The sequence below is a fragment of the Siphateles boraxobius genome, unplaced genomic scaffold (genome assembly GCF_051911475.1).
Source record: "Siphateles boraxobius isolate OS27281-9 unplaced genomic scaffold, OSU_SipBor_1 130, whole genome shotgun sequence".
Lineage (NCBI taxonomy): Eukaryota > Metazoa > Chordata > Actinopteri > Cypriniformes > Leuciscidae > Siphateles > Siphateles boraxobius.
In genome coordinates, this window is record NW_027508734.1 from 20,918,748 (window position 1) to 20,931,456 (window position 12,709).

The 12,709-nt window shown below is 38.9% G+C and overlaps 1 protein-coding gene across 4 annotated transcripts in view; it reads right to left on the reverse strand.

The window, feature by feature from the left end:
* Positions 1–522: 522 nt before the first annotated feature.
* Positions 523–12,709, reverse strand: part of rnf111 (ring finger protein 111) — a 61,056-nt gene continuing 48,869 nt past the window's right edge. Inside the window, exons 5-15 of one of the 4 annotated variants that reach the window (XM_077228592.1) lie at positions 11,717–11,926; positions 11,272–11,618; positions 9,190–9,439; positions 7,770–8,136; positions 6,944–7,069; positions 5,460–5,577; positions 4,961–5,041; positions 3,969–4,064; positions 3,538–3,624; positions 2,953–3,056; positions 523–2,212 (exon numbers count right to left, since the gene is read on the reverse strand). In XM_077228592.1, coding sequence (XP_077084707.1) covers positions 2,095–2,212; positions 2,953–3,056; positions 3,538–3,624; positions 3,969–4,064; positions 4,961–5,041; positions 5,460–5,577; positions 6,944–7,069; positions 7,770–8,136; positions 9,190–9,439; positions 11,272–11,618; positions 11,717–11,926 — 1,904 coding nt within the window. In that variant the 3' untranslated portion in view covers positions 523–2,094. Of the gene's footprint in view, positions 2,213–2,952; positions 3,057–3,537; positions 3,625–3,968; positions 4,065–4,960; positions 5,042–5,459; positions 5,578–6,943; positions 7,070–7,769; positions 8,137–9,189; positions 9,443–11,271; positions 11,619–11,716; positions 11,927–12,709 lie in introns of all 4 variants that reach the window. The other 3 variants (XM_077228591.1, XM_077228594.1, XM_077228593.1) reach the window with 3 other exon arrangements.

The window sequence follows — 12,709 nt, forward strand, 5'->3', positions numbered from 1 at the left end:
TAAAATAAGTTTAATAGCCCAATTTGGCTTTTAATACAAAGCTTTTTACCCTTTTTTTGTAAAGTGAGTGACTGAAGGTCAAGTGTGGTAAACCATACTCTTAATTTGTCCTCTGCATTTAACCCTTCCAAGTTAGTGCACACACATTAGGAGTAGTGAGTAGTAGTGAACACACACATCTATCTGGTGCAGTGGGCAGCAATTGTCCCCTCAGTCGTGGGTATTGAGGGTGGAAGAGAACGGTTCATTCTCTGCCCCACCTATATTATCCCGAAACCTTTGGGTCGGACTCTCTAACCATTAGGCCACGACTACCCCTAACTGCTGTAAATGAGAGTATCTGAAAACAAATTTGTACAGTATACAAGCCATTTGTAACGAGGTAATGAATATTACCCAATACGAACTTTACTGCTTTATTTTAGTAAGAATAAAATAACCACGGTATTGATGGAAACTAGTCCCCATGGTTAAATTCTTCAAAGGGTGTCGGATTCAAGGAGGCACAAAACCGGACACATAAAAGAGTTACCTAACTTTATTAATTTCATTATTTTAAAACTAATATAAATCCCATGGAATATCATCCTGGGGCCATTAAGTCTATGAATGCATGGACGCCTGCCATTAAGTACTGCATTCCAACACTCCATTCAAAATTATTACAGTTTTTCCTCGAAATTCGGCAATCACGGAAATACACGGCCTCAGCACACTCTCATTCTCACAACACTCCTGTCGTCTGTCTCTCATGTGCAAGTATATGCAAGATAGCTAGTTGAGATTAATATTAGTGTTAGGATTTCACAGCAGCAGCAGCAGCAGCAAAGAAATAAAAAATAAAATAAAAAATGCTGCACAGTTGCTGAATAAATGCATGTTAATGATAATATTTGTGAAGAAATAATCAGAAAACAAGAGCCAGTTTCTAGGTTGCTGAGAGAGATAAATGAAGCAGGCTAGGAGACCCCGATTAAATAATAAATAATCTATTTCCCAGCACTTCACACTTGCGGTTGCTGTTTTTCAGGCCTGTAATCCTCACAGAACCAAGTCAACGTATCGAGCTTCTCTGAGAAATGACACTTTCCCCATTGCCCAATCAAAAATCCAACTTCATTATACTATAAAAAACAACAACAATCAGAATACAGAGAGGTGACATTCATTTTTTTTCTCTTTCTCTTCTCTTTGAAAATACATTAGGTGAAGTGCGTTACATGTGAATTCAGATTGAGGTGCTGAGAGGGGACTGATGGAACGCAACCATGTGAATGGCGGTGAAGTGTGCAGTTGGTTCTCATCAGGGCTGGAGCTGAATTCATTTCAAATCCATCAGTTCAGGATCTAATGCATATAAATGCATGACAATGAAATGTACATGGAGCATTTGTTAAACCAACTTCCTTAATTCAGTTAGCACTGTTAATGAGCTGAAGTGAAACGGAATGGACTCCAGCCCAGTTTCCTGTGTTGAGAATGAATTGACGTGAGGGTGAACACTGTTACAGCAGCTGATCTCTTAACCATGATCTTGTTTCCTAATTAAGGAATGTCTTGATTCACTTAAAAAAAAATCTATCAGATAGATCACATTGTCTAAAACATAAAACTAATCAATATACTGATCATAAAATTGAGTCCTGCAATGTTTTAAAATGGAGGTTGACATTCTGTTCCAGTAAAGCAAGGCATCAGGTATGTAAAAATGCTTCTTTACTAGAGCAGCAATCCTCGCCTGCAAGTTCTCAGGCCTTCTGAGGCCTATTTCATTATATGTGCAAAGAAATGCATTGCAAGGAACCATGCAAAAATAAAATACAATGACACTTATGAAAACAAAAGCTACATAAACCCTTTATAAATACAATACAATTCAAAACCCTTAATGAAGATGTTTTTTCTAGCTGTACTGGTACTACATGATAGCTGGCACGCTAGGCTTGATGCTTTTTTTTTGTGGATTGTTGTTTTTCTTTTTTCCCATAGTTGCGCAGGTATTTCATGCCATCTTTGGTTGAATGCGTTACTGACAAAAATGAAAAGGAAAACAACAAATAAATGTCCAACAAAAGGGTTGCAAGAAAAATAGCATCAACTCTCTGAAGATAACTGAGCCTCGATGTCCACTCTGCAGATGGGGCATTTCTTGTTAGTGAGGAGCCATTGGTCTACACACAGTTGATGGAAGAGATGCATACATGGAAGGCGCCTGCAAAAAAAAGAAAAAAAAGATAGGTGAATAAATACAATCAGATGACTTTTAATATTAGCTGAAAGGGGAAAAAAAGGATTGACAACTATAAAATAGAACAAATACATAGTAATTCACATGTTCCAGCTCCAGAGGGCAGCAGAGAATATAAAGAGAGAAAGTATTCATGATAATCGACTGCCTAATCTGGATCAAATTTTAAAAGGACCTTGGGGACTCCCAAATGTGAAAAGAATGAGAAATAAATAAAACAAAGAATAAAATGTGTTTATTTGTTTATAATTTAGCACCATTTCAGCTACTTGTGCTATATTAAACATGGTTTGACAAGTGAAAAAAGAAAAACACACACGTTCGCTGGTCATGACCTATATACATGGCCTGTATTGTCAACACTGCTCTATGATTTATCAATAAAATAGCTTAGAAACAGAAAAGCTCAGCCGTAGCTGTGCACAAAGCAACCCGTGATGCAAAAAGTTCAGGCTTATTCGTTTATCAATGATGTCATCAGCGACTAGTCGACGTCGACTTTCATCGCATAAAAGTCCACTTTAAAAAAATCTGAAGTCGATCAACCCTAATACACGTACACACACATATAAAACAAAGCATTTACTAAATTACATAATATTGTGCCTTTTGTAAACAGCCTCATTCTCTACAACGGTTTAGAAAAAAAGCAAGAATGATGTGAAGCATACTACAATCTCAAATCCAGTGTTGTAAGCGCTTACCTGACATCCTCCCCTTCTTCCAGTATAGACAGACAGATGGTGCATTTCTCCTCCGTGTCTTCCTCTGCTTCCTCCTCTTCCTCTTGCTTACCATGCAGCTTTCTCTGTGCATGAGGGAAAAAAGCATAACCATTATGAGTAGTATCACTGCACCCCAATTCTCATGAACTGGTGAGCAACACTAGCACACATATTAGCTCTTTCTGTGCGTCTTCTTTCCCCCAAAAACATGTGCAAATGGTTGATATGAATGTTTTTAATTGGTATATTTTAATAATAATTGCTGCAGTTAATGATGGCGATACAAAAAAAATAACCACAAAGAGCAGCATAACATGTTACATAAACATAGCAACCGTCTTTTTTGTTATGAACAGTGTGCTGATCATAAACAACAGGTCAAGCAGAAACAAAACCTAAACTTCAGACAATGCACATTATATTTTTTTAATAAACACAGACTCAATGTGCTCCTCAACTAGATTGACTACGCCATTTTTTTACTATTCCTGCCCCCGTTAACATCTACACATTATGTGAGCTAAAACATGTTTTCCCAAACTATTTGTTCACATTTTTTCTCACCGAGTTTGAGGTTGAGAGCATATTTTTCCCAACAGATGCCCATGCTTCAGGTGCTAACTGTTCCTCAGTGTCTCTCTCCACCACCTTCTGTATTAGGGCGGCAGGGTTTTAGATTACTGTTATTCAGAAATGTAATGCATTCTGTCATCTCCATGGAACCTTTTCCTACATATCAGTGACATTTCAAAGGTCTACACTATGCAGCTTTTGACAATAAAAGGACTGGGTGAGGATTTCTGATGCATCTGGTGACACAAAAGTTCTGATATTAGGCTCCTGGTGAAGTTTTTTTTTGTGTCTGTCTAACAGGAAGCCCCTATATTATATCCTCTGAGTCTTTTTGCAGACTGCCTGTCCATTATCACCAAACGGGACGTTATTTTGACCACCTCACATAAAACACTAATGTTTGTAAGTGGAAGTGTTCTCACCTTTTTGTATTTGTGTGGGTAGGTGCACCTCTCTATGGTTCCCTGAGAGGCCCCTCGGTTCACAGTCCCCAGTCGCTCTTCTAAATGCAGCAGATCCTGTTAAAACAAACTACTGGTTACATTACTGATTTTAAACGGGTCACATCATGAGGAATTCTTCATCACGGTGAGGTTAAACATCGGAACATATACAGCAGATGCTTTTATCCAAAGCTTACAAGTGAGCGAAAGCAATTTGTCAAAGAGCCAAAAATATTCATAATATACAATGCCATGTTTATTTAGGAAGCAAGCTAGAGAAGAGAAGAAAAGTTTTTGAAAGTGTGTGTTTTTGTAAGTGCATTGGTTTAAGGGTGTGTTATGGTTAACTGGTTAAGAACTAACAATAACCAATTCCCACTAATGGGAAAGTCTGTGAACCTTGTGAGTGTAGCAGCTGATGGCCTACTTTTCTAACTTATGAATCCCACTTTTAGAAGAGAGTTTATTTTATATTTTCATTTTTCAAATTCATTTAACAGTCGATGTAGAGTGGATTGAGCCGTAAATCTATTAAAATGTAATGCAGGCTGTGCAAAGAGGCTGTTATTGAAGGACGGATGAGTTAAAAATGATTCAAACAGCCTAATGAGTGAACGGAGCCAAAACACGCTCTTTACACAGAAAGGGGGCGTTTCTTAAACGCTACAGCAGCCAGAGAGAGAGAGAGAGAGAGAGAGAGAGAGAGACTTCTAAAGACCAGTGAGACTGTGGAAAAAGGTCATTAAAAACTAAAAGATGAACGAAATATGACATTATTAGTCATGATAACATTTAGAAGAAAAGGAAAAAAAGAAAAAAAATTATATATATACTGTATATATATTTAATAACACCATATTACATACCAAATATTTTATTTTTCTTATGCATTCTTCAAGGAATGTGTTTTGTTCTAAAAAAGGAAGAAACTTTAAATCCCCAATGATTTTGGTCCATGTTCCAGATCTTACCTCATATGTGCGGCCAAAGGTCATTCTGGAGGAGATGTAGCGAATATGTGGATATGTCACCTCAGGCATTGAGCCAGTGTGCTGAAGGAAACAAAAACATGAAATTAGTGATGGCACCTAATGGGAAAACAGACAGAAAGGACACTAACTAATTTAGTAAAAAACACCTGCAATTTGGGCCCTGATATTTATGAAAGGCATACGAAATTTTTCACACATCTGTGCGTGCATGTCACTCCATATGATTCAAAAGTAATTTTAGTCTTTCAAATAAATCAAATTCAAATTTCACACTTGAAATGTCTAATGAGCTTCCATTATAACTTGTGATGCATAATTCATGCACCCGTACAAATCCCCCAGTAATAACAGATGCTGCGGATACACGGCTTGGGGCTGCCGCCATTAATCTGTGCCATACCTGAAAGCAAATCAGGGCTTTTTTATTCATGCTAATGTACGCATACATTTCAGCTGATGGAGGGGAGTAAGGACTCACCATCAGCTGGATGGGGAAATGGTGCAGTCTAGGTGGAGGGTGATAGTGAGGCAGATGCGGGTGCAGGTGTCCTGAAGGGTAGGGAGCTACAGTAACACCAGCTTCAATACCCAGCTCCCTAAAACAGCAAAAAGACCAACAACCAGCATGCTATATTAGTGAACAATATATTGTTCGAAACCAACATCATGACTAACAGATCATGGTTAGGGCTGCACGATATTGGAAAAAAACGAACATTGAGATAGTTTGTATTTCGGCAATATATAAATTGCGATATGAAAATAAATGTCACCAGATGACTTGAATAGCTCTATTTGGAAAGAATTAATCAATCTAGAATGATTATGGTGATTTTGTAGGGGAATGAATCTGCATAGAAATTAATAAACATTACAAGCATAGATAAATACAATAGAACGAAGATACAAATGAAATGAACAGTGCTTTGTTTTTCAGGTAAGTGTAACAGAAATGTAATAATCAAGTGTAAAATTACACTGCATAGTCTTCAATTTATAAAGTAAAAGTAATGAATCTTTGTTAAAGACATAATAGTGATATTTTCTTTGTCTATTGTTGTTTGATTAACATCAGTGACAGACAGCAGCAGGAATATTGGGCTGCTTTCACTTTAATACCGAATAAACGTATCCAATATAGTGATACGCATCCGTTTTCTTTCTCAACCGTTTACATTCACATAGGCCATAAGTGGCTGTGTTGACAAGAATGCTCACCGACATTGGCATTTTGACATAATTATGCATGTATGTGTCTGTTCAAGCACAAATAGACGCAGAAGAGAGCAGAATTTGGTGTTCACATGCTGCCTGTGTGGCTCTGTGTGCTATCACAGAAAACAGCGTGCGACTTCTGAAATGAGATCTCTTTCAAGTCTTCTTGCACTAAAAGTTTTTTCAATCGCTTGAATGTTTAATATGACAGGACCTAAAACACATGATTGAACAAATGATTAACTTTTGCTTTATGATGGTTAAACTTGGTAATTAATCTAAGAATCATTTGTTTCAAACTGTGGTGCTTGGTCCATATGGATCAACTACGATCCCAATACTTGACATCGTACATCCTGTGATGTGACTATTGCGGATGCACACATCGCGGTATCACTGCTAAAACGATATAGGCCTATCGTGCAGCCCTAATCATGATATTACAGAGAAGCTCAGTCATGTCAATTTGTAGGCCAACCAGGAAAGCTTATTCACCATTAACTCACTCAGGAATATCTAACAGGTTTTTAAATTAGCCGTTTTCAGTTATGCTGTTCCACAACATAAGTGCCTGTTTCATATCTCAAACATAAGTTACTAAATAAGAACTACCAATAATAAGAAAATGTAAAACCTATAAATCCTGATTTTGTAAGCACAAACTGGAAACTCCTGAGGGAACCAATGGCTCCAAACCATCCGAAACATTAATTCAGAGAAACATTCAACTTTTTTAATATACTCTACCATGTGGTCCTCTGGTCAGCCTGCCGAGGGTGCGATGACATAGTTTGTGGGACGTGAATGTGATGCCCGTGACCGTAGTTAGGATGCATTCTATGGGGATGTGGCGGCGGTCTCTCATGTGCGCGCCTTAAGGAAGGAGGAATACAATTTGTTACATAAAAAGACTAAAGCAGGAAACCATTTTCAAGGTATTAGCAAAGCACCTTATTTAAAGTTTTAGATTATTTTAGTTATACAAGGCTTTGAGATTAGAGGTGGATGGTGACCAAAAAAAACAAAAACATCAACTGTAATGGTAATCTACCGTTCAAAAGTTTGGGGTCAGTAAGACTTTTTTTTTTTTTGAAAAAATTACTACTTTTATTCAGTAAGGACAAAAGTTCAATTGATAAAAAGTGACAATAAAGTTTTCTATTTCAAATAAACTGTTCTCTTTTAACTTTCTATTCATCCAAAAATCCTGAAAAAAAAAAAAACTTCACTGTTTCCACACATTAATACTAAGAAATGTTTCTTGAGCACCAAATCAGCATATTGGAATGATTTCTGTGTCATGATCATGTGACACTGAACACCAACTTGCCGGAAATTCATCTTTGCCATCACGGGAATAAATTGAATTTTAAAATGTAATAAAATGGGTACATATACAGGTGTATTTTTGAACAAATAAAATGTAGCTTTGGTGTGCAGAAGAGAATTTTGAAAATATTTAAAAATCTGAACCATAGTGCATTACAGAACAGCTTCATAATGAAACACGTAATTTAAAAAAAAAAAAAAAGTAAAACAAATCTCATAAAACCAGAATCACACAGTGACTCACGTCGGGTGCTGCATCATTCTGCGTCTCTGAACCTCCATCCTCTGCAGTATGTCGTGCTGGTGAAGCCTCTGGACAGGGTTTGGGCCCAGAACGGGGAGGTGCTGCAGTGCCTGGTGCTCAGGGGGAAGATGCTGAGACAGAGGGGCACTGGAGCCTGGTAGATGGTGGGCAGGCAGGGAGGGTGGAGGAGCAGGGGGCACCGAGTGGCCCGGGCCATGAGAAGGCAGGGGAGTGTGGAAGGGGAGGACGGGGTGTGGGATGACATAATCACCCTGCTGAGGCGGCGGTTGAGGGGGAGGGGCATTGCCGTGGGAGTGAGGACAAGAGGAGGAGGACTGGTGGTGCAGGGGGCGTGGCAGAGGGCCATCTGGTAGAGAAAAAGCATACACATTAGTATAAATGGCAGAACGTAATCTCCTTTTCCTGTTGTTTTCTTCCTGGATGATACAAATCTGCCATAACTGTCTGTGTTAAAAAAATGCATCAAAAACAATGAACTTTGTTGATGGTAAGTATTAAGAGGATGGAAGAGTTTCATGGGAACTTCACGATGGCCTGGATATGGCCAGTGTAAGTGTGATTACCCTGGAGCGAACGACTTGTACTGTTTGCTAAGGATTTGAAAGACAGAAGGGAATGAGGGAGAAAGTAAAGAAAAACAAAGAAAAAGAATGACCGCGAGATACAGGAGATAAATATAGAGAGAACAGGAGAGTGTGCAAACAGGTGCTCCAGTGAGCTGTGAGTGGCAATTACTCCACTAAATTCAGGCCCACCAGGGAGCCCTGCCACGCTCATTTATATTCCACACAACGCTATTGTTGAGCAGAATCGGCAATTAAGTGGGACTGCTGGGCACACTACCTGCAGCACTTAACACATTAAACATCAGGTGTTTCAACTAATTACCATAAAGCACAGGCGCCAGCATCGCAGAATCTTCACATTCACATTCTCACTCACACTCACACACACACACACACACACACACACACACACACACACACACACACACACACACACACACACACACACACACACACACACCGATTTTTATTCTATTTAGAACATCCAACAAATTTGGGGTGCAACAGTTTGAATTTCTCCAGGTTCAGGTTGTATCATAGTCCTGCAGTCTCCTATTGATTCGGTAAATACTGTACATTGGTATTAGGGGTGTAATGATTCAATTATTGAACACTGTGATCAACCATTATTTATCTGAATTCTGTAATTTTTATTTTTTCAAATAAAATTCCTAAAATCTATTAAGTAAAACTTTTAAATGCATCAAGCTATATGGTTCACCAAAATGCAGCACACTGTTAAATTACATATAAATGTTACTGTCTAATAAAATATCTAAATTATAATTAAAGAAAATAAAATATGATTAAAATATTACGGTAAAAGTGCGTACAGGGGGGGTGCATGTAGTGCCTGCAGGAAGAGAGCTGAGGAGGTTGGGGCTGAGGCTGGGCCACTATGGCTGAGCTGAACGAGTCGGCCACAGTCTGCTGGCTGGGTCCAGGTGCAGCCTGGGAAACGAAAGCAGGTGGCCGGGAGGCGGAGCCTGGACAGCAGGGGTCGAAGGCAGATGTGCCGTGGAACCCTGTGCTGCCGGATCCACTGCTACGCACTGCACTGCTACTGAGATCCACCGGCAGAGTCTGCTGAGACAGAGGGAAGACAGAAACCAGCAGTTAATTCAGTGACAACTGTGATATATTAGAACAAAAACATCTGTCCCATAAGCGTATGGCTGATAAACTGAATCGGAAGGAAAATATAAATGTGTTGCTTTGGGGTTGCTAGGGTGTTCAGGGTGGTTGCTAGAGCGTACAGAACTGATTTTTAATAGAAACTAATAGTAGATGCAAAAACCATATGAAATCATGATGCGCTGCCAACTGTTTGTGCCAGACTGAAGGAAATATTGATCGTTTTCAGCTATTTTAGCTGTTCTGATGAAATGTTGATATAATGGCACTAGAGGACAATAAATGATAGCTGATAACTCCTGAAATGGTTAAGAGTTCAGAATTTGCTTCTTTATTTACATAAACTAAAGTACTGTCTGACATGACAACACTACAATTGACAATTTACATAAATGTGCTATGAGCGATATTTTAATAGGGTTGCACTCCATATTACCTGGGAATTAACACGCGTCATATATGGGTTACAAGAATGTGACTATTAGTTGAAAAGGATTATTAAAGTTAAGCACAATATTTAGCTTCATAAGCAGTTGTCAGTTTATCCTACATGTCACAACTTTGACAACACTGAAAGGATGTGCTACTGCTCTTCTGCTCCACCTCTGATTCCAACAACAGTACCGAAATAAATATCTTTGAAGGACAGGGTTGTGGAAAAAGATAAGCAGCTTCAGAATGACTAACATCCTTACAACAGCTTTAAAGTATGCAAAGTTTAGTTTGCAGAAGACATGTACATGCTCAGATCACATTAGATTTGTCTCGCTTATCATTTTTGCGGCTGATTTGTATTCTCTCATTCACCTACCTAAAGTTTAATATGTAGGGTTAAGGGGTTTGTTGAAGAACTAGCAATCTTAATAGCAAGTACCACTAAATATGAGCAAAATAATATCTTCCACATACTTCAAAAAATGCACAATTCAGGTCAATATCTTTTAAAAATGTCACTAGCCAAAGAAATTACATGGGTAAAAACCAAAAAAGTATTAAATTCCTCTCGAAGTGATGGCATTCACCAAAATATAATCCTTTACACACTTTGATTTATAAAACATGCCTGAAATCACCTCGCTTTGCTAGCGCCTCCAGTCTGCGCATATCTAATGACTAGCTAACGGCGATTACTGCTCAGTGCCCCCGTCAAAGGCGAGTCTTTCGCTGAATGCATTCAGCATAGAAGCTCTTTCATACTAAACATCATGATAGCCAAGCATGCATTGAGACAGTTACAGCATAAGCAATAAAAACAATTTCATAAACAACTTTTTTTTTTTACACTCAAAAACTTACTCGAACATACTCATGCACACACAACTTCTCTATGCTGGTAAATAATAGAATTCAGCAGCCAAGACTAATAGCTCAGTGTGAATTATTCAACAAGACTGAGAGGATGGCCTCAAACAAACTCCCCTGTGGAAAAGCTCAGCTTCAGAAAAATACCTTTTTCATAAAGTGCATTTGCCTTTTCATCTTCAAAACATGAAGGGTGATTTAGTATTTCATGAAGAATCTTAAATAATTCCAAACAAAAATATTTGCTGTTAAATGAAAACCATGCGTAAAATGAAAAACAGACGGGTTTCCCCCCCTAAATTTATGAAGCAAAAAGAGTTTAATTCCTGCACACACACAATTAACATAGAAGCCAAGGAAATAAGGAACTGGAATTATGGGGTTCGGTATCAACTGCTACAGAAGCTTATAATATCCTCGCTTTCTTCTATATTGACATACAAGGTTCTCAAGAAGCTGACATGCAGGTATGAAGGTACCTGGTCGTGGTACTGGTTGCTGCTGCTCACCCCTCCACAGGGTGCAGGCATGGCAGTGGGCCTTTCCAGAGGGCAGCTGGACTCTGGGAAGGCTAAGGAAGAAGGGACCGGGGTGGCATGGTGGTGATGGTGGAAGTGGTGCGGGTGACCGTGGGAGTGCTGGGAGCCAGATTGCAGGGGGCCGGATTGCTGCGTTGCCCCACCCTGCAGGCACCCTGAGTGGGTGTGCCCCAGGGAGAGGTGCCCTGAAGATGGCCCGCTGCAAGGGGAGTGCTGGGGGCAACAAGAGGGCAACCTAGGCATCGCCACACCTCCGTTCTCAACCGACAAGCTTCGTCTGCTGTCATCTGATTGGGGCAAAAGAACACATGAATTAAAAATCAATTCAAACAAACCAGTAACCAATGTCAGTCAATTACTAGATGGCAGCTTTTTGATAGTTTACCTTCGTTGGCAGTGTTGGTGGTGCTGGGTCCTGGCACTCCACCGTGGCTTTGAGCAGCCAGTGTGCTATCAGGGGCAGCCGCTGAGCAGCTACTAGAGGGACCAAGACCCTCCTGTGGCGATTCTGAGGTACAGGCATTATGGGAAGAGGAAGAAGAACTGACCAGCTGTGGGTGTGTGCTGTTAGAAGTGGTTGGCACAACTGAGAGATCTGAAGATGGAACAGCATAAACAAAGACAAACACATTTTTATTTATCTTTATTGATCAGTAATAGATACTTAATTGTTCATGTTTATTTCCCATATTTTTACTTTCAGATTACAGTCGTCATCATCAAACAATCACTTAAAGTTAATTTTGAATAAATGATGATTTAAAATGATTTAATAAGGCTGTTAAATATGATCCTTGGCACATCTCAAAATGTACACCACCATTAAAAAGTTAGGGGTTGGTAAGATTTTTTTAGAATGTTCTTGAAAAATCTCTAATGCTCACCAAGGCTGCATTTAAAAAAAAACAAAAAACAGTAATATCGTGAAATATTACAGTATAAAATACTTTTTTCTATTTTAATATATTTTGAAATGTAAATTATTCCTCTGATGGCATAATGTGGAGATACCTGTATTTGCATGTAGCATTTAAAATGACTGATTTCGGTTTTTTGTGCGTTTTATTTGAAATGATTAAAGAAAATTAATAATCAGTACGTATCAGCCAGAATTGTAAAATCTGTGATTCCATACTTTTGACAAATTCTCACTAAACTAGTACCCAAAACCCCATTTAAGTACACCTTTAATAATAATTACAAGGGTATTAAAAAGAGTTTTCGTGACTTAAAGGGTTTCTTGCAACTGAGAACAGATGGTTTTCTCCAGCTCTAGAACATCGGTGTCAGCGTACGTGTGCATTTTCACACTTACAGACTTTACTTACAGACTTTATTCACGAAGTGGCCCATGAGGATAGTTACTCATTAACATTCC